The sequence below is a fragment of the Primulina eburnea genome, chromosome 10, assembly GCF_022965805.1.
Source record: "Primulina eburnea isolate SZY01 chromosome 10, ASM2296580v1, whole genome shotgun sequence".
NCBI classification, from domain to species: domain Eukaryota; kingdom Viridiplantae; phylum Streptophyta; class Magnoliopsida; order Lamiales; family Gesneriaceae; genus Primulina; species Primulina eburnea.
The window spans coordinates 5216474-5238913 of record NC_133110.1 but is presented as its reverse complement, the minus strand read 5'-3'; the positions used below and the strand labels follow the sequence as shown (position 1 = coordinate 5238913).

The following is a 22440-nucleotide window of genomic DNA, read 5'->3' as shown; positions in this document are numbered from 1 at the left end:
TTTCTCTTTCAACTTCACAGTCGCAACATTACCATCCTGCAGTCCAAACAAGCCCTCAACTTCCTCCCATAATCAGCTTTTTATCCATTCAAGATTACCATCATTTAATCCTCGAATTCTCTGATTATCTGTCTAACTTAACCAAAGATTTTCACGAACCCATCTCAAAAATACTGGAAAGCCGACTTGAAATTGAACAAGTACCGAAGAAAGAACAGATTATTAACTCGAGAGTGTGTCGGTGCGTGGAGGAAGATAGTTGTAGATGTTGCAGCAGGCAACTTGGAAGAGAAAGGAACGATTAGGGCAAGTGAATTGATTTGGGTTTTTGTTAAGGCAGAAAGGCAGAAACTTATTTCTCTTCTCTTCCGTTAATTCAAACTCCGAATTGACGGTAAGACCGATCGGGTAAAAGAATGGGAAGATTTGGGACTAAAATGGGTCGAAAAAATGAATTAAGACTAAATCGGGAAACACACTTAAGATTTGAGATTAAACCGAGAATTTACCCCAAATCTGTTTATGAAACCGATTTATAAGTTTCAAAAACCGATTTTCTAGAAACCGAAATTTACCTAACACACCTCACATACATAAATAATTTGGTCATTATATATGTATATACATACATACATACATACATTATAAGATGAAATTAATGTCAACCGTAGAGTTTATATTTTTTCTTGAGCAATCCCATGGAGAAGTCTAGCCCCATATAAATTAAATAATAGATCGTCCTTCCCCCCATTACCAAAGTCCGATCAAAAGTTTCAGTGTAAATCATAAACTGAAAATTCTGATCAGAAACAGAAATCAAAGATCAAACTCAAAGGAGCTAGAAACAATTGAAGTAAGCTGGTGAGAATTAAACTTAAAGGAAATGGCTCAGATTTTACTTCATGGAGATCTTCACGCCACAATATATGAGATCGATAAGCTACACTTCGGGTCCGTCGGTAATTTCTTTCACAAGGTATTTCTGCTTAACTTTCCCAACTACTGAATCTTTAAGTTAATTATTGTTTATTTGGTAAGTCAAGTACTAGAGTTTCAGGCATCCCAGATTGGGAACTGGAGATTTAAGTGGCGAGGAGAGAAATGCCCTGGTAGAAAACAAAGAAGATAATATGGTTTCTTGAATTGGGAACAAGAAGATAATAATGAAAAATACATTACTAAAACTCAATCCGGATAACATAACGAAACAAAATCGCAAATTATCAAATATAACGGCAAAAAAAAAATATTCCCAAAGCTAAAAGATCACACTTTAAAGTAAGAGTGGGTCTCTTGTGAGACGGTCTCACGAATTTTTATCTGTGAAACGGGTCAACTCTATCGATATTCACAATAAAAAATAATTCTCTTAGCATAAAAAGTAATATTTTTTCATGGATGATCTAAATAAGAGATCTGTCTCACAAAATCCGATCCGTGAGACCGTCTCGCACAAATTTTTAAAGCAGTAAAGTTTTGTCATTTCTCTTATCTATTGTTAAGTCATAAAATAAAAATATATATTTTATACGGAAATTAATTTCTATGGATCAAGCTTAAAGGTGCTCTCTTTCATATCCAAATCTTACTATCCAACATTTCATATCAAATTCTTCTCTATTTGATTTTCTTTAATGTAATTGTTTATTTTTTAATAAATTGTATCTTAAAATCTAAAGAAAGAAATAATTAATGTAGTAAAATAATACAATTATTTTTGTTAATGACGAAAAATGATTTTGAAAAATAATCATCAGTTCATGTACCAGAATGTGAAGATTGAAAAAATATATGTGGATAAAATGCGTATGTTTGGAAGTGGAGTGGATCTCATGTGAGATTGTCTTACGGATCATAATCTGTGAGACGGATAAACCCTACCCATATTCACAATAAAAAGTAATACTCTTAGCATAAAAAGTAATATTTTTTCATGGGTTTCCCAAATAAGAGACCCGTCTCATAAATACAACCCGTGAGACCGTCTCTCACAAGTTTTTGTCTTGGAAGTGTCACCGAAGAAGAGTGACACTCGAAAAACACACCCACTCCGTTGGTTGCTTCCAACATAACTCATATGTTCTAATCTTTTAGTGAATATGCATTAACAAGTTGTTTTTTTCAAAAATGGAGGTGGTAGAAGGCATTGAAGGAGCTATTGGATTCAAGAAAACAGGTTCAAAGCTCTATGCATCAGTCGATCTAGAAAAGGCAAGAGTTGGCAGAACAAGACTCCTCTTAAACGAGCACTCCAATCCTCGTTGGTACGAATCTTTCCACATTTTCTGTGCTCACATGGCTTCCAATGTTATATTCACCGTCAAAGTGGACAACCCCATTGGAGCGGACCTTATCGGGAGAGCCTACGTGCCTGTTTCGGATTTGATTCGCGGCGAAGTAATAGATGAATGGCTTGAAATCTTGAACACCGAAAAGAAACCAATACACGGTCACTCTAAGATTCATGTCAGGTTGCAGTTCTTTGATGTTGCTAGGGAATGTTGTTGGGCTCAAGGAGTAAAAAGTCCCAAGTTTCCTGGTGTACCTTTCACTTTTTTCCCTCAGAGAAGAGGGTGCAAGGTTACACTTTATCAAGATGCTCATGTCCCTGATCATTTCATCCCCAAGATTCCATTATCTGGTGGGAATTTCTATGAGCCTAACCGGTGTTGGGAAGACATTTTTGATGCCATTAGTAATGCGAAGCACTTGATTTACATAACGGGTTGGTCTATTTATACTGAGATTACATTGATACGTGACATGAGGCGGCCAAAGCAAGGAGGAGACACGACTCTAGGCGAACTTCTCAAGAAACGAGCCAGTGAAGGTGTGAGGGTGCTGATGCTCGTCTGGGACGACAGAACTTCTGTTGGGATTCTCAAGAGAGACGGATTAATGGCAACTCATGATGAGGAAACAGGGGAGTATTTTCGAAACACTGATGTGCACTGTGTGTTGTGCCCTCGCAATCCAGACGATGGCCGTAGCATAATTCAGAACATTGAAATCGGGACAATGTTCACTCATCACCAGAAGATTGTGGTTGTGGATAGTGCCATGCCTAACGGCGATGAAAACCGGAGGAGGATAGTTAGTTTTGTGGGCGGCATCGATCTTTGTGATGGGAGATACGACACACAATTTCATTCCCTTTTCAGGACTTTAGACACGGCCCATCATGACGATTTTCATCAAGCGAATTTTAGTGGTGCCACAATTCAAAAAGGTGGTCCAAGGGAGCCATGGCATGACATCCATTGCCGGTTAGAAGGTCCCTGTGCGTGGGACGTTCTCTACAACTTTGAGCAACGATGGAGGAAACAAGGCATACAAGACGTGCTTCTGCAGCTTAATGAACTTCAGAAAATCATAATTCCACCATCTCCTGTCACGTTCCCAGATGATCCAGAAACATGGAACGTTCAAGTCTTTCGTTCCATTGATGGTGGTGCGGCTTTTGGTTTTCCTGATTCACCAGAAAAAGCAGCACAATCTGGCCTAATAAGTGGAAAGGATAACATCATCGATAGAAGCATTCAAGACGCATATATCCATGCCATTCGTCGCGCGAAAGACTTCATTTACATCGAGAATCAGTACTTCTTAGGAAGCTCATTTTCATGGTACTCTCAGGATATCCGGGATGAAAGCATAGGTGCTTTACACTTGATCCCAAAAGAACTCTCGTTGAAGATTGTGAATAAAATTGAAGCCGGGGAAAGATTTACGGTATACGTTGTGATTCCCATGTGGCCCGAGGGGTTCCCAGAATCTTCATCGGTTCAGGTTATATTGGATTGGCAAAGGAGAACTATGGAAATGATGTACACAGATATAATTCAAGCTCTGAAATCAAAAGGGATTATTGCTGATCCTAAGGATTATTTGACTTTCTTTTGCCTCGGTAATAGAGAAAAGAAGCTGAGCGGAGAATACGAGCCTTCAGAAAAACCAGAACCGGATACAGATTACAGTAGAGCTCAGCAAGCTAGGAGGGGAATGATCTATGTCCATGCCAAGATGATGATTGGTAAAGTATTTCTTTCTTCGGATATCTCCATCCGTCCCAATTCAAATGCTCCATTTTCACTTTTTGTTACTACTATAAATTTTACTTCTTTTCATAGTTCACACATAGTATATGACATGTTCGAGGTTATTTTGAGGGTACAAAAGATCAGGTACCCATAACTGTCATGTTTGTGGATCACTTGTTGAATTCCAAAGAATAATGAATCTTGTTTTTGACAAGATGGTAATTATCCTCTCTTTGCTTCATACGTGAAATGTGGTGTTTGCTTGCTGTCCAGTTTTCAAGTTTTTCATTGCCAACAGTTGTATCTTTCTGCGATATCCTACTGCTGAATTTTGTGAGACAGTGATTTTGGGATCCTGACAATGGTTCTTTTTTTTTCTACAGTTGACGACGAATACATAATCATAGGATCTGCCAACATCAACCAAAGATCCATGGATGGTGCAAGGGATTCTGAAATTGCGATGGGTGCATACCAACCATATCACCTATCTCACAACCAGCCAGCAAGAGGCCAAATTCACGGTTTTCGTATGGCGTTGTGGTATGAGCACCTTGGTTTGCTGGATAACTCCTTTTCATACCCACAAAGCATGGAATGCATACAAAAAGTGAACCAATTGGCTCAAAGAAACTGGGATCTTTACGCCTCCGAAACCGTCGAAAGTGACTTGCCTGGTCATTTGCTGTCTTACCCTATTGGTATATCATCAGAGGGAAGCGTCTCAGAGCTGCCTGGGCTGGAGAATTTCCCTGACACCAAGGCTAGAGTTCTTGGCAGTAAAGCTGATTTCTATCCTCCAATTCTCACTACTTAAAAAGTGGGAGTTGAAGCAAGGGTTTGGAAGGAGTAATGCCACTGTCAGTTTGATTAAGTGAAAATCTTGTGTATCTGCCTAAAAACACAAACTTCCCCCCGTCAAAACTATAGTTGGTTTGAGGTTGCATGTATTTCTGTGGACGACAAAGAAGTGGACTATAAGTTGGATCGAGTTTGAACTTGAATATGTAATATATTTAATCCAATAAAAGTGGAAGCTAGATAAAATTTGTGGCAATCCCCTCGATGAACACTGTGACGATGCTCGCGCCATGGCTCGTTACATTGTAGGAACTAGCATTTCCAGTTCCACTTCTTCCTGGGAATGAAGTAACTGACAACAGAGTTCCTCAAATCTCTTCTAGGCATAAACAATCCCTCTGGCAGATAAATTGGATAAAACCATCTTGAATTTGTTAAGATAATTCAGTATTACAATTTTTCCATCCTAATTTAATTAGTCAAAAAACTTATTCTTTATAAGCTATTCGAACCGGTGCCGGCAAAAAGTCGAAAACTGCCACTTGAACTCTCTCTCGGGTCAGTCATCTGCACAAGGGTTCTGAAGAATTGATTTTTAAACAAAACAAAAGCATTTGGATTTTTTCTGAATTTTTGGTAATTTGAAGTTTCAAATTTGAGACGAGATATCGAGGTCGAAATTACATATTCTCTCAAAATTATTATTATTATTTAGCAGAGTTTCAAGTAAAGGAGTGTCTGGGTGTGAAGCAAACGAACGACTTTTCCGAAAAATAGGCCGATGTTGACCGCGCTAGACAAAGTCAAACATGAACCAAATTCCATGAATAGATTTTACACCATCATTTTCGTACAAATCTCAACCTGCATGCAACTCATCCACACCTTCACCAAATTTCGCCAAATTTTTAAAATCATGTGAATCTTGTCTATCCAAACCCCACATATAACATCGAAGCAACCTGAATAAATAAATAAAAACTATGGCGTCCCGTTTGTGTGTGCACATACGATGTACTGTCACCATATGGCAAATGAAATAAATCCTCATCAATTAATTTATTAAATAACAAAATTATGATTTGTATTAATGCACTAGTGACGCTCACTAAATACTAGCTAGTTGACCAACTTGCTTGGATACATTGCATTTTTAGCTTTAACCGGTGACATATGCATGTACGTACGGCAGACACAATTATACATATATATATATATATATATATATATATATATATATATTGTTTGTCAATTTTGTGCAACCATGTCAAAATCTACATGACTACTCATCAACTTGATCCGATTCGAGTTGAGTTGGAAGTTTCTGTGTTCGAATTAGAGTTGAATATATTTGATCCAAAAAATAATCGGAATTCGGGTTGGAGTCGAGTTAACCCGAAAATTTTAATTTTAATTTTTTAAAATATGTAATTAAAAAATATCTCTTATATATTAATATGTTGTATGTTAGGAAAAAATATATTATATATTTATATCATAGATTTTCATCATTAATATTTATTTTATAATTTTTTTTTGATTTAATAAATATACTTTTAATTTTTAATAATTAGATTTTCAAATTTAAATCATATATTAAATATTTTGTTATTATGTTTTTAAATTAAAATAATAATAATATCAAATAAAAATTAAATAAAAAAGCAAAATCAGGTTGATTCGAATCGATTGAGTTGGTAATTTTTGGGTTGGTTCGGGTATATATATATATATATATATATATATATATATATATATATATGAAAACATTTTTGTTATATATACATTTTAGAACACAATAATGTTTATATTTATAATAAATTTCTATTATATATTAGTTGAATATTAGAGACCCCCGATTATTAGATTTTATGTACCACATGAGCAAAAAATTGTTGGTCATTGAGAGACCACTTGTACCATTCATTCTTTTTGGAAAAATTATTATTTCAAATTAATGCCGATCGAAAAGATTCATGGTTCATGTATCGATGGGGTACCGGAGCCAGTTGCCGACATTTCTGATCAGATATAGGAAAATTCAAACCTAAAAATTATATTGAAACAAATTTTCAATTAATATTTTTGAAAATAATATACAATTTCTTATATGTGATATTTTATCATTATTTTAGCTTAATATATTAAATTTATTTCATATTCATTTTCCTTTTCTATGGTTAGAAAATACTATATATATTTTTTTATCAAATTAATTCTCTATAATATGACATTGTTATTTTTATTAAATATGATCAATACATTTAATTTTATCACTTTTATTTTTATAAAATGTTCGTTGGTGGAAAGTATTGATTTGATAATTTTAATTTAAAATATACATTTACCAGTGTATCATTCCAAACAATTACTCAAACTAGCGAAAAATGTGGGTGTCAAAATAATGATTATTAGATTATGATCATAATAGATCAAGTTTATTATAAAATTTTGTTATAATTTTAAATTATTATTTGGATAGCGATAATAAAATTATATTAAATATGTAATTTGTAGAGATGATATGTGAATTTTTAAAGTTGATTAGATGTTATAGTTATGGGTAAATTATATAAAAAACATAACTTATTTAAATGGATATGAAATTTTTGTAAAAACTAATTGGTGTCACAAAATTGGACCACATAGACTCTCGGGTAGGTCTCTTGTGAGGATTTCACGAATCTTTATATGTGATACGGGCCAACCCTACCGATATTCACAATAAAAAGTAAAACTCTTAGCATAAAAAATATTTTTTTTTCATGGATGACTCAAATAAAAGATATGTCTCACAAAATACGACTCGTGAGACCGTCTCACACAAGTTTTTGCCTAGACTCTCAACCTTTATATAATAGGATTGATATTCATTCAAAGCAAACACTTATTTTGTTTAGAAATTTTTTTTGAGCATGTATCATGTGAGATGGTATCATGAATCTTTATCTGTGAGACGAGTCAACCCTACCGATATTCACAATAAAAAGTAATGCTTTTAGTATAAAAAGAAATATTTTTTCATGGATGACCCAAATAAGAGATCCGTCTCATAAAATACGACCCGTGACACCGTCTCACACAAATTTTTTCTTTTTTTTACTCCAAAGAATTAGCTATTTCTTTGTTTAAAAACTCAAACGATATGGTTTTCAAACTAACAAGCACCTGTAATAAAAAAAAAAAAAAACTAACTAGTACTTGATATCTTCGATGCTGAATGGAACATTTTCTTAGAAATCTATATTTTTTCATTTATTATTTTATACAGATGTGTTCGAAATATATATATATATATATATATATATATATATATATATATATATATATATATATATATATATATAACTTACATGAGGTAATAAACTAAATCAACAAAATTCCTTGTAAAGGAGAAGTTAATTGATCCAGTTGACCGCAAGTGGCAGTCTAAAAAGAGCTGTAGCCTAAAGATTCATTGAACGATGTAAGAATTCATAGCATTGGGATTTTTGGCCCTCCTCGTTAGTTCATGCATTCAAAGAGTTGACACTTTCCAGCATATCTATCTATCTATATATATATAGAGCATAAATGCATGCATACAATCATACATTGGGCTTCGAGATATATAAATACTGCGCGTGATTGTATAGTGAAAAGCAAAGAAAAAACCTACACGTTTTCTTTGTTCTTGCTCTCTTTTAATTTTCATCCCAGATTTTTCGGTGTTTGTGTCTTTAACAAAATCTTGGATCTTCTTTCTTGGAATGCTATTCTTGGCTAAAATCTTGATCTGGGCTGTGTTGATTTTAGACAAAAACTTAATATTTTTCGCTGTCTTTGCGAGAAAAGACCATGCCTGCTCTTGTCAATTCCAGGGGTGAGTTTTCTCAGCATCTCACAGTCACACTTGTGTCTGTTTGTAGTTTTGTTGGAGGAATCTTGTTTGATTTTGAAGGCGTTTAGTTTTTGGAAGTCTGGAATAATATCCTTCGCATGGCAGTAATGAATATTTCTTAGTTTGAACGCGTGGCTTTCTTCTCATTTTATGTGATTTCGGTACTCCAATCAGATTTTGAATCGATAAAATTACGGATTCTACGTAAAACTATGTCGGGTTCAAATATTTTGTTTAAAAGATAATGGAAGTTTTTTAAGAAGCATCCTCATTCATAAAATGGCTTTCCCTGGATTTGAATTAGCTGGCATGCTTACATTTCTTTCTATATGATATGAGATCTACCGGACAAATCATATGACTTTTTTTGTTTCAAATCAGGTGAGGGGCTCGTGTTCTCGTTCGGTACACACGGCGAGGTCTACTGTCCGCCTAGGAAGAGGTCTCGCATCTGTGGCCCCTGCATTGTTGGTGGGGATCCATCCAAGGATAAGAAACCATCCATTGATGTGCTTCCAGATGAATGCCTATTCGAGATCTTCCGACGGTTGCCAGGAGGTCGAGAGAGGAGCAGCGCCGCATGTGTTTCTAAGCGTTGGCTAATGATCTTGAGCAGTGTCCGCATTAGTGCGTCATTTGAGACCAATTTTCCTAGTTTGAAATCGGACACGATGACCAATATGGATAAATCTTCGAGTAGGGTCGGATGTATCTCAACTGATCTTGGTCTCGAAGGAGTGGAATGCTGATGGATACTTAACAAGGTGTGTGGAAGGCAAGAAAGCAACAGATGTAAAACTTGCCGCTATTGCTGTTGGTACGTCTACCCGTGGCGGGCTCGGAAAACTTTCGATCCGAGGAAGCAACTCTCTACGTGGCGTTACAAACCATGGTCTATCTGCAATTGCTCATTGTTGCCCTTCACTCAGGGCTCTTTCATTGTGGAACCTTGACTCTGTTGGGGATGAAGGTCTATTTGAAATATCAAGAAACTGCCATTCATTGGTTAAGTTGGACCTAAGTGAATGTTCTTCAATATCGAATAATGGTTTAGCTGCAATTGCGAAGAGCTGTCCGAATTTGACCTCGATAACGATCGAATCATGTCCAAGAATTGGTAATGATGGCCTTCAAGCAATCGGGAAATATTGTCCTAAGCTACAGTCTGTGACCATCAAAGACTGCCCTTTAGTTGGGGATCAGGGTGTTGCCAGTCTTGTATCTTCGGGTTCTAAGGTCTTGAGTAAGGTGAAACTTCAAGGTCTAGATATAACGGATTACTCAGTCGCCATGATAGGGCGTTATGGAAACACCATTACGAATCTTGTTCTTGTCGGGCTTCACAATGTGAGCCAGAAAGGCTTTTGGGTGATGGGAAACGCTCTAGGTCTGCATATGCTATCAACTTTGACTGTTACTTCGTGTCGAGGAATAACAGATTTGAGCCTTGAAGCACTTGGAAAGGGCTGTCCGAACCTGAAACATGCATCCATTCGGAAGTGTTGTTTTGTCTCTGATCTTGGGATAGTAGCTTTTTCGAAAGCCGCCAGCTTATTGGAGAACCTGCAATTGGAGGAGTGCGACCGGATCACACAGATAGGCTTTTTAAATGCCGTTTTGAGCTCGAATTCGAAATTGAAGTCTGTTTCTTTGGTTAAGTGCATGGGAATTAAGGATGTCCATACGGAATCTCCCTCGTTTTCTCCGTGTCAATCTCTTCGTTCCTTGTCCGTCCGGAGCTGTCCAGGATTTGGAAGTACTAGCTTGGCTCTGGTGGGAAAGCTGTGTCCAAAACTACACAACTTAGATCTAAGTGGGCTCAGTGGAATCACGGATGCCTGTCTGATTCCTCTGTTGGAGAGTTGTGAAACGGGACTTTCAAAGGTTAATCTGAGCGGCTGCTCAAATCTGAGCGACAAGATTGTATTTGCCCTGGTTCGGTTGCATGGAAGAATGCTTGAATTGGTAAATCTTGATGGTTGTAAGAAAATAACGGATGCAAGTTTGGTGGCACTTGTTGACAGTTGTCCCTTGCTTAATGATCTTGATGTTTCGAGATGTTTGATCACTGATTCTGGTATTGCGGCTTTGGCTCGTGGGGTGCAACCAAATTTGCAGATTCTTTCTTTGTCTGGATGCTCGAATGTGTCGGATAAGAGCGTTCCGGCCCTCGAGAAATTGGGACGGAAACTGGTGGGATTGAATCTTCGGCATTGCTTTTCTATTACAAGCAGCAAAATCGAGTTTCTTACCGAGAACTTGTGGAAATGTGATATCCTATCATAGTCGATTGTTGTTTCGGGTTACATAACCTTCACTCGGTTGTTTTCCATGGAGACCAAGGCAATACATCTTTTTTCCTTCCCTTTTTGCAGGCATCCTTGTATTTCACAAGTCTGTTGAAACCCTTTTAGCTTCTTGCTCAAGAAGCTTACACTTTCAATGCCTTTGGTTTTCCGCAAATACATTTACTGAGTCGGTTTTGTATACCTTTCGTGTTGCTTCTTGCAGTCCTGTGTTTCCCATATGAGTCAGCGGTCGGCTTAGAGCAACACAGGCTAGGTTGGGAGTTTGTGACTTTGGGATTCGGCAGTGACAGCCTACCATGGCTGTTTTTTTGGTTGCCTGATCCTGGTTTTTTTTGTTGGATCTTGCTGTGGCATTCATGCAGATCACTTGATTGTAATATGCCACATTTGCTCTCGAGTTATATGTTAATAACATTAGATTATTTCAATTGATATTTATCCGGGATCTTGATTTGAGAGATGTATTTCAAATGACAATAATCTATGATGCATTTAGAATCTAATGTCGTTGCTATTGAGATTGTATAATTTGACACGAATCACTTGAATTTTGCACAAAACAAAAGATTTGAATTTATATTTGATGAATTTCAAATATACTTGTTCCTTTAACATATATGAATATAATAAAAGATTATTTACTAAAAAAATCGATTATAATTATGATAGATTTATAATATATTTCAAAATCACATCTTTTTATCCGAATCATCTATAATTGAAGTGTATTCCCAACTTCCATTAGCAACTCAATTCTAATGGGGCCAAATGGTTTGAAACTTATAGTTGGAGGGGCAAATTGTAATTTTAGTACTGATGTATATATTGAATAGTAATAATAATAATAATAATAATAAACGCTTTTGATAGTCGTCACTTGACAGAAGAAGACGGCGGCGCGGCCACTACTCTTGTCCTGCTCCCACTAGTCCAGCTTAGATTTTGGGCAAGGAGAATTGCTCTGCGCTAGAATATCACGGTGAGATTCTAGCCACGGCATTCGCTGTATTTTTTTCTCATTTATTTTAAATTAAAATTGGAATACCTGTTTGTTTGTTTATCTGTATGTTGTCCCAAAACAAACTTGATTCGATTTTATTTGCTGTTATCGTAATTTTGTGATTTTAATTTCTCGAAACCTTTTATGCAGCCTATAATGTCCCGATCTTCTGAAGAAAAGGGCGGAATTCGTTATGATTCTCATTTTTTGAGAATCGAGGAGTTGATCAAGGGAAAAACTTTTTCTAGGTACATCTTTTTTTTTTTGCAGTTCATAAGTATGCGTCCACCCTATTTCTCTGCCAGATGTTGAAAATAGTGAGAAAACTCGTATCTTAGATTGAACTTTAAATGTGTTTGAGAAAATCTTAGAAAATACAGTTAATGTCGTGGTGAAGCTGCATATAAGATGCATGAAGATTTTGCTGAGTGAATGAAAAGATTAAGGATATTAGAGATTCTATTGGCAATATTGTGAATTATGAATCTTAGATGATATCCCTAAGATAGATTTGGGTACGAATACTCTTGAAGTTGTCTTATAAGTTATAAGAAACGTGTTTCCTTTGTTAGCACTTCTTCTTCTTAGTACAAATAGGATACGAGGTAGTTGTTTGTATCGTTAGTTCACATTAACATTCAATAAACATTTTCTGAAAAACGGTAGAAGTTTCCCCCCGCCAAATTGCTTCTCTTCATTTTCAACATCTTATCAGAGCTGGAATTGCATCTTCTGGATCTGACTCTAGGATTGATCAATCATATTGATCATCATTGTTTTCTTCAGCATCAAAGTTTTTTTTTTTGTTTTTGTTTTTCATCTTGATGGGGTCTTCTGCAATTGGTGTCTTAGATCCGTTATATGTTAATTCATCGGACACACCAGGGCTCAATTTGATCAATGAACAACTGATTGATACTGAAAACTACGGGATCTGGAGTCGCGCAATGCAGATCGTTTTGCGAGCTAGGAACAAGCTTGCATTCATTGACGGAAGCTGTAAAAAACCAGATCCTGGTTCGAATAAGATACTTTAGTGGGACAGATGCAATGCGATCGTCTTGTCCTGGATCATGAATGCTGTATCGAAGGAAATTTTTGGTGGAATCGTATATCCTACTGATGCCGCTGTAGTCTGGAACGATCTGTGGGAACACTTTGATAAGGTGAATGGTTCGAGGATCTTTGCACCACACCGAGAAATAGGTTGTCATGTGCAAGGTAACAACTCAATTTCAACATATTATTCGAAGCTTCTACAATTGTGGGATGGATATGCTTCTCTTGTGACGCTGCCTATATGCTCATGTGAGTCTTTGAAGAAATTCATTGAGTTTGATCGACAACACAAACTCCTTCAGTTCCTCATGGGACTTATTGACAGTTTTGTTCACATTCGAAACCACATTCTGATGATGAACCCGCTTCCTATAGTGAGTAGTGCTTTTGCTATCATATCTCTAGAATAATCACATTGGAGTTTGTTAAGTGTGCCTCCACTACAGCTGGAGCCTTCTGCCTTCTTCTTTGCACATAATAGAAAGAAGAATGACGTTAGATGCGAGTATTGTAATTGGCTTGGGCATACCAAGGAGACTTGTTTCAGACTAAATGGCTACCCTCCTGGACACAAATTTTACAAGGGACAGTGGAAAGGTGGGAACCAAAAATTCAACAGGGAAGGCTATGACAAAGGCAGAGTGCTAGGAAAGGCTAATGCTTCAGTTGTCTGTACTAATGAAGCCGAGCAACCAAATGTGGCCAAAGGTGCAGAATCCTTCTTTACACATGATCAGTATGCTGTCATTTTGAAACTTCTTGCAAAGGAACCAATGACTGGGGAACAAAACGTTGCTGCTACAAGCATGCAGGTACTGGACAGTCTTGCAACTACTATCTTCACATTGAATGGATGCTTGATTCTGGTGCTAATGATATGATTGGATTTAGTGGATTGCCACATGTTCTTAGATCTTGTGCCACCAAAATTAGTAGCCTTGGCACCATCCCTATCAATCAAACCATTAATCTCACAAATGTCCTCGTTGTTTCAGAATTTCGTCATAATCTTCTTTCCATCTCTAAATTCACTAAAGATCATCATTGTTTTGTCACCTTCTTTCCACGATTTTGTGTGTTTCAGGGCTTCTCAAATGGGAAGATAATGGGGATTGGTAGAGAAAAACATGGACTTTACTATATAGACAACTCAATCTTGAAGCTCCTGGATTCACAAAATACTTCTACATCATTTATTTCTCGATTTCCTTTGTTTAGGTCATTGTTTTCAGCCGTTAATAGTACACAAACCACTGATGTATCAAAGGAAACTTTGTGGCAACAACGCCTAAGACATATCTCTTGACTCGAATGAAACTGCTACATTTCTTGCCAAATATTTCTGGTTTGTCTCATTGTGACATTTGCCCTTTATGTAAGCAAACTCAGATGTGTTTTCCTAAGAAAAGATCAATAGATTCATCCGTTGTTTTTCAATTGATTCACATGGATGTATGAGGACCCTTACAACGGGGAACAATATTTTCTTACCATCGTAAATGACTACACAGGAGCAACATGGGTGTACTTAATGCACTCCAAGCTAGATGTTCTTCATATGATTAAGAGATTTCTAGCCTTCACTCGAACTTAATTTTCGGCTACTGTCAAAGTCATTAGGACAGACAATGCGATGAAATTCTTCCAACATGAATGCACAAATATGTTTCATGCTTTGGGTATTATTCATAAAAGTTCATGTCCTTATACCCCCCAACAAAATGGTCTTGTGGAGCGTAAACACCGTCATATTCTCGATGTTGCTCGCTCCTTAGAGTTTCAGGCATCTCTACCCTGATAAATACTGGGGTGATTGTGTCCTCACCGCAACTTACCTCATCAATCGTACTCCAACACCTCTTTTATCCAACAAAAGGTGTTTTGTCATTGGGTAAAGTTCCTATTGGGAATAAATGGGTTTATAAGATTAAATACAATCTCGATGGTAGTGTGGATTGTTATAAGGCCCTACTTGTTGCCAAGGGCTATACTCAACTTTATGGGGTAGACTTCCATGACACATTTTCTCCAGTAGCCAAGATCAGTAATGTGAGATGTCTTCTTAGTGTTGCTGCCATGTTCCATTGGCCTTTATACTAAATGGATGTCACAAATGCTTTTCTTCAAGAGGATCTTGATGAGGAAATTTATATGGTGTTACTTCAGGGTCTTCGAAGATGTGGGGATGATTGCAAAGGACTTCGAAGAAAGACGGAGTTCGAAGGCATTAAGGTGTGTAAATCGATGAAATCTTTATATGGTCTGAAACAAGCATCGAGACAATGGAACATTAAATTTGCATCCATCATGAAAGGGGTTGATTTCATAATCCAAGCATGACCATTCAATGTTTGTCAAGAAAGAGCAAGATTGTATTACTGTATTAATGGTCTATGTAGATGATATAGTGATCACAGGTAATCATCAGATCTCGATCGAAGCATTGAAGAAGCATTTGCACAAGTATATAAAGATTAAGGACTTGGGATATTGAAATACTTTCTTGGTATAGAGGTTGCTCGATCCAAAGATGGGATATGTTTGAACCAAAGGAAATACGCCCTGGAACTTGTATCGGATACAGGTTTAGCAGGAGCTAAAATTTGTAACACTTCAATGGATCAAAACACTAAGCTCACTTCGAAGGAGTTTGATGACAATGCAGGGAAATATGCTATTAATGATCCATTATTGGACGATGCTGGTGAATATAGAAGGTCGATCGGTCAACTTATATATCTCATTGTTACAAGGCCTGATATATACTACATTGTACAAGCACTAAGTCAGTTCATGAATAATTCAAAGTCATCGCACTTGGAGCCAGCCTTGAGAGTACTACGATATCTGAAATCTTCGCCTGGTAACGGGATTTTTTATCTGCCCAAAGCTCTTTATCTCTATCAGCTTATTCTGATTCCAACTGGGGAACTTGTCCCATGACAAGAAGATCAATCACTGGCTATTGTATTAAGCTTTGAAGTTAGTAGCTGTCATGGAAAACCAAGAAGCAAGCAACGGTTTCGAGGTCTTCAGCTGGAACGGAATACATGGCAATGGCAAACACAACATGTGAAATAATCTGGATAGTTGGGATCCTAAAGGACATGGGAATGCAGTTAACATTCCCAGTGATGGTTTATTGTGACAGCACGACTGCATTGCACATTGCGGCCAATCCGATGTATCACGAGAGAACGAAATGTATCGAAATCGATTGTTATTTGGTACGAGAAAATATATGTGACAAGCTGATCAAAACATCTCATGTTTCAACGGGAGAACAGCCAATGGACTTGTTAACCAAAGCGCTGGAAAAAGGCCAACATCAGTACTTAATGTCCAAGCTTGGAATGCTGAACTTATTCCAAGCTTGAGGGGGAGTCTTAAAGTTGTGTCTTATAAGTTATAAGAAACGTGTTTGCCTTTGTTAGCACTTCTTCTTCTTAGTATAAATAGGATATGAGGTAGTTGTTTGTACAGTTAGTTCTCATAAACATTCAATAAACATTTTCTGAAAAATGGGAGAAGTTTTCCCCCTGCCAAATTGCTTCTTCGTCATTTTCAATAAATACCCTTCAAGAGTTGGTCTTTGAGTTCTTGAGATTAGAAATATTTTTAGCTGCGATTATCTGGCTTAGTAGACGAGCTTTGGCTACTCCCATTAGAAGTTTTCATGTTCAAGTGTTAGCAGCGAGTATATTCAGAAATGTGGAAACTTGAAAATTTTGGCCTTGAGAAATCCCCATCTCAACCTCACATGATTTGCTTGTAATGCATGGTTGGTTTATGCAGTAATACACACTTGTATATATGTTTTCAGGGATTAGGAATTATCAGGGATGGAGCCAGAACTATTTTGGGCAAAATTTATTTCAAAGTACATTTATAAATATATATACATTGTAGCATCCAATTATGTTAAACATCAAACACACCAATAATGAATCATGCAGCAAGAACAATCTATAAATTATTGCAAAACACTCCTACTACAACACTTGATTATTCCAAAACTTTGGGCTTTTAATAATGTACATGAGGCTAGAGTCATATTTACTGTAATCCCGGGCCTTGTAAAATTTTGGGCTATTTGAAGAATTTGGGCAATTAGATTTTAAATATAAGAACAGACCAAGAAGCTGCCGGGCAACAGCCCACTTTTGCCCTCAACATCAGTCCACCCTTGGGAATCATGCACATTTGAAAGTGTTATTGATCAAACTTTTATCTGGTGCAATTGCAATGCAGGGAGGAAATTAGCCATTTGGTGGCAATATTAAATTCTAGGGTGGACATTGAGTTGGAGGAGCAATCAAGAAGGGATGCTAGAGGAGATAGTGAGCAGGTAGGGTGGATCCATGAAATTCCAAGAACGCCAGCAGGAGATATACAGCATGTTGTTGACAGAGACACACTTGGCAATTTCCCTGTAAAGTCAGATGTGAGTGCACCTTTTATTTATTTTCCGTACTGATTTTATGATGTTACCTATGCAGAGCTTGTTAGATGGTGATCGTGTTTTTTTTCATAGATCAAATATTCATATATGAGTGTACGTTTCAATTCAAGGAATTTTGTTGACATCTATATGCATCAGGCAGCTCTTCAGAATTCAGATCTGGAATCCTGTCACGTTTTTCATGCATAGAAGTCACTAATTCACAAAATTGTCCAGGTTCCAGTTGGGGTCGGTGCTTCGCCAATTGATATTGCTCGTGCATATATGGCTGGCCGTACTTTAGAACAAGACCGCGTTCTTCGTAGTTACACATCAAAAGGTGAAAGAGCTGAACCAAGCAATAAGTTTTCACAACAGCCACCTGTGCCATCTCCTTTTGCTAAGTCATCCATCTGTTGGCCCGGTGCTGTGCTCAACAATCACCATGGTTACGAGACACCACAGAGTCAGAGTAGAAGATATGGGCTTCGTGATTTTCCAAGAACTCCTTATGCTAGAACAATCTCGTCGAGGTCCACAGCTAAGGTATGTGAGGTTATGGTTGAAGCTGATGTATAAAGATTAATTGTTTTTGTTGTCTAAATGTTGTTGGTTGATGCAGTTAAATGCCAATAGCAGATTTGTTAACACATCAACTCCCTTTCAACAATCTCCGTCATCCATTTATGGAGAGGTACAACATTAGCTTTTTGTTTTTGTGGTTCTTTACTTGTATTGCATTAGTTATGCTTTTTTTTTTTTAAGTACTTACATCTTATTCAGTAACACAGTTTGGATATGAGAAGTGAACATTTGTCTTCTACTGTAAAATTAATATACCTAGATGAATTCTTGGCTAAATGGCTAAATCCATATTCAAATTCCTTTGTATTTTAGCGAGTGTGCTTGAGTTCTCTATACAGGCATCTTAAATGACTTTCAGGTAAGGTCGACTGTTGACAGTGTTGACGACTATGGATCCGTGGGCCCTATTCGCCGCATCAGGAATAAATTTGCTTCAGAAGTCCGTCCCAGAGAATCTATGATCCTGAGCTCACTTAAAGATGTCCCATCGGAGAAGTTAAATTCCAATTTTTTTAGCGGAATCTTGCCTACTGCCAAGAAAAATCTGGAACCTGGTGAAACAAGTGGCACTTCAAAATCCTTAACAGATGCCAATGCATCAGGTTTCTCTGATAAGGATGTTAGTCCGGCAGTTAAAAAAATATTGGAACACCTGGATAGAAACAAGCCGACACCTAAAGAAAAAGAAGCTGAAATTAAATCGGTAAATGAATGGAAAAAGTATTCTTCTGATGCCGGTGATATCATTCACGAGGAAAACACAGTGCACTCTGGAGATCTTGCCTCTTTTAAGAATGCTGGTTTATCTGGCCTCAGCTCCACTGTACAAATTAGCAAAAGTACCAGCAGTTCCAATTATTTTGGTAATTTTCATGACAAAGGCATGGATTTTGCAGCTACAGATGCAGTCAATGTGATTCCTAAGGCTCCTAGCACAATCTTTTTTGATTCTGGCATGGTACCTGGTACAAAAGCACTTCCATCTTTAGGTTTTGGGGCATCTTCTGGTCCTCTGGTCAAGAATTCAAATGTGGTACGTAATCTTTTTCGAAGTGCTGCTTTTTAATTCCCGTGGTTATTTTTTCCCCCATTTTCTACATAGTTTGTATCAGTTGTCAAATCACTGAAGATCGGTGATTTGACTAGCATCACAATTAAGCATGACCTCCATGATAAATATCATTATGGATTAACCTAGCTGTATAAGATAGTGGCTGTTGAATTTTTTTTAATTTATTTTTTGTTTTAAAGGCAACCTACCGAATTGAGCTGAAGCATGAACAAAACATCATATAGCTGCAATATATGCAAGATGCCACTGTGTGCGATAGATTTTCTTTGTTCTACAATTAGACTGGTGAACTTTGTTAGTAACCATTAGAAGCTGCTGCCATCCTTATGAATTATTTATAATGTTTTGGAACATTACTCTTTTCTCCATGCTTAATGCTGCAACTTGGAATATGACGTGGAAGCAAATCTCTATGATGATTATTCATCTGCACCTGGAATCTGCACCTGGAAGATTGTAGTTTTGTTAACGCCTTAATAATGGCCTTGATTGGAGCACCAACCTTCATTTTATGGGGCTTTATCTTGACACAGATGCCACCACCCTATCTATCGTTATCTAAAATTCTTAACACAAAACTGGACAATTCGTGGTTTAGTTTAAATTATATTTTTGAACCAATTGTTAGCATGTAAGGCATGTTTTACCAACTTATAAGTCATTCTGATTTCTCTTGGATATCTGATTCAAGATATGCTATGGCACTTCTTAAGGAAACATTTCAAAGTCCCAACAGGTTTGAAAAATGTCCGTATTTACCAATACAATTTGTAATTAATTACTAAGCAGTTCTTTCCACCGAGTCTTCTGTTAAAAATCATCACATTTGTATGTGGCTTTTATTGTCATAGAAACAGGGGTTTCAACTGCAACTAAGACATATAGAAAGTTTGTTTTGCATTCTCAGTGCCTTAATTTTCGACTCTATAGTAGTCTGAATGTTTTAGCTCTCCCAAAAGGCAAATATCAGATTGTAATAATTCGAAGAAAGCATGTATCGGTAGAGTGCTTTGGCCAGATAAATGACAGATGTAGATAGCGGATAAACGTATATGGTCACAACTATTATTTTTTACCTTCAATTTTTATCTGGATTCCGGTTAACTTACACGTCAGTTAACTCTTAACCACAATTTTCTTATTACAGAATACTTTTGTCACAACTAGTCATGGACAGGAGAAAAATGTGTTTTTTTCACACACACGTCTGAGTAATGGACCTGAACTGAAGTCTTCCATCAATTCTGCTGCTTCGGGGCTTTCAAAGAATCATGGGACTAAGCCTTCATTGCCATCAATTTCCATCAACAAGCCTGAAATTCGTGCTTTTAACTCGGACAATGGTCCCGGCTTTACTTTCCCTGTATGTACTGCTGCTGGTGTTCTCTCTGAACCACCTATAACACCTTCCATCCTGCCATCTGCAAGTATTATTCCGCAGCCTACTTACAGTTTCGGTGCAAATAAATCAAATCCAAGTCTTGTCTTCTCTTTTCCATCTACTAGCAATGACTCCATTGATGATGGATCTGATCTGAAGTTCAGCTTTGGTTCCGATAAGAAGACTAGGTTGTCCTTCAGTTCCTTCGATGAAGATGCCATCTGCTACTAACCAGGTGTACTCTTTTATTTTTTTGGCCACTATGACGATAATTTGTTGGTCGTATGTTTTGTAGCTGATTTGGTTTTGTTTTCTAATATTTTTCTTTTTAAGTTTCATCACTCAATCCTCTTGTGCCATTTTGCTTATCAGTTGAGTGCAATTTTTGAATAATATTCGTGATAAGGATATATGAAATAATATTATATTATATTATATTATTTTCATGGTTTTATCAAATCAGTTAATATCCATGACTCTATTATCGCCATTAGTAGCAGCGGGTATGAGAGCTGAAATGGGAGTAAGTCCCTCCATAGCATCAAGTTAGGATCGGAAATAGAAGAAAACAGTCCAAAGGGTGATGGATGTCATGTATAAGCTACAACTTTAATGGCACAGGTCAAATAGCTTGAGTGACATCTTCTTACTCTAAAAATCCGAAATTTTTTAATTAAAATTTCCGGTTATATACACGAGTATGTATATTTTTTTAACCATGATTTTGTGTTCCCTAAAACTTCATGTGAATTTTAGTAAATCTATGCTTATCATGATCCCAAAATTTAATTTTCCCCTTGAAGTTAGTTGGACACCACTACGGTGGCGGAACCAAATTTTTATTTATATTCGGGTTAGATTTTTTTAAGCTAATATTGAAAAATGGAGTCTTCGTACAATTTTAGACAAAATTTTATGTATGAAAAATATTTTTTAAAAAAAAAACTTGAACACCCAGGATGTAGCTAATGTTTTGTATTTGCATGAAAAATGGAAGTAATAATGTAGAAAGGAACAAAAGAGCTAGCGTTGAAATTGGAAGAGAAGTGTGTTGTGTCCAAAAATATTGAGTGGTTAGAAGTGTCAGAAATGACATCTATTTATTTAGGTACATTAATTAATTAAAGCGACAAAAATCCTCAATCAGACATGAATTTGACGTTTCAGATTCCCTCCAGCCCGTCCTATACCCCTACCACCATCCCTATATTTTTAATATAAATTTGTACAAGTGTGATCTTTTTTTTTTCCTTTAAAAAAACCTAATAAATGAAAATGCTGGAATCAATATTGATTTAGACAAACTTGTTGCTAGCAAAAAAGGAATAATATCTCAAATAATCAAGTTTTTGTCTTAAGTACCTAGTTTTAGGAGAATCATGAGACGGGAAAAATACACAAAATTAGATGATTCATTTGCTGGGAAAAATTGTACCCAGATCGAACGGGCCTGATTGATTTTGGAGTAGTGGTGTCTATATGTTTTTTTTTAATCTATCATTCGGTAAACAATGGAAAAATATTTTGGTTAACACAACAATCTACAAACTACACTAGTCTGTTAAACCGTACTGGGCAAGCCCTGGCCTCTGTGCGACGGGCTCGCTCGAGAAGGTGTTTGTATGAAGAATAAAACTGATGACCAAACGCTCATCTACTCCATCAACTCAGATATCATAGTATTATTATGTTGTCTCTTGATATAATAAATATATATTTAATTAATTTTATAAATAATTAATTCCAATTCAATCAAAGGTAAAAAGAAAAAAAGGTCAATTTTGGATAATATCGAAAATAAAATATTCTTCACATGTTTATTTCTATGAAATAACTTTTTTCTTCACAAATTTATACATAAAAATGCAGTTT

At 36.6% G+C, this 22440-nt stretch overlaps 3 protein-coding genes across 3 annotated transcripts; all 3 read left to right on the top strand.

Moving 5' to 3' along the window:
• Positions 1–661: 661 nt before the first annotated feature.
• LOC140842728 (phospholipase D alpha 1-like) lies at positions 662–5097 on the top strand. Its single transcript, XM_073210839.1, has 3 exons — positions 662–976; positions 2134–4033; positions 4424–5097. The coding sequence occupies exons 1-3, from the start codon at positions 884–886 to the stop codon at positions 4855–4857; spliced, it is 2427 nt and encodes an 808-aa protein (XP_073066940.1). The 5' UTR covers positions 662–883; the 3' UTR covers positions 4858–5097.
• Positions 5098–8454: 3357 nt separating this feature from the next.
• Positions 8455–11416, top strand: LOC140842727 (EIN3-binding F-box protein 1-like). The gene is made up of 3 exons (XM_073210838.1): positions 8455–8703; positions 9103–9422; positions 9457–11416. Exons 1-3 carry the CDS (start codon positions 8679–8681, stop codon positions 11005–11007), a joined length of 1896 nt encoding a protein of 631 aa, XP_073066939.1. The 5' UTR covers positions 8455–8678; the 3' UTR covers positions 11008–11416.
• A 448-nt stretch (positions 11417–11864) lies between these two features.
• On the top strand, positions 11865–21049 carry LOC140842726 (uncharacterized). Its single transcript, XM_073210837.1, has 7 exons — positions 11865–12009; positions 12181–12278; positions 17341–17533; positions 17768–18076; positions 18153–18224; positions 18474–19148; positions 20335–21049. The coding sequence occupies exons 2-7, from the start codon at positions 12187–12189 to the stop codon at positions 20797–20799; spliced, it is 1806 nt and encodes a 601-aa protein (XP_073066938.1). The 5' UTR covers positions 11865–12009; positions 12181–12186; the 3' UTR covers positions 20800–21049.
• Positions 21050–22440: the final 1391 nt, after the last annotated feature.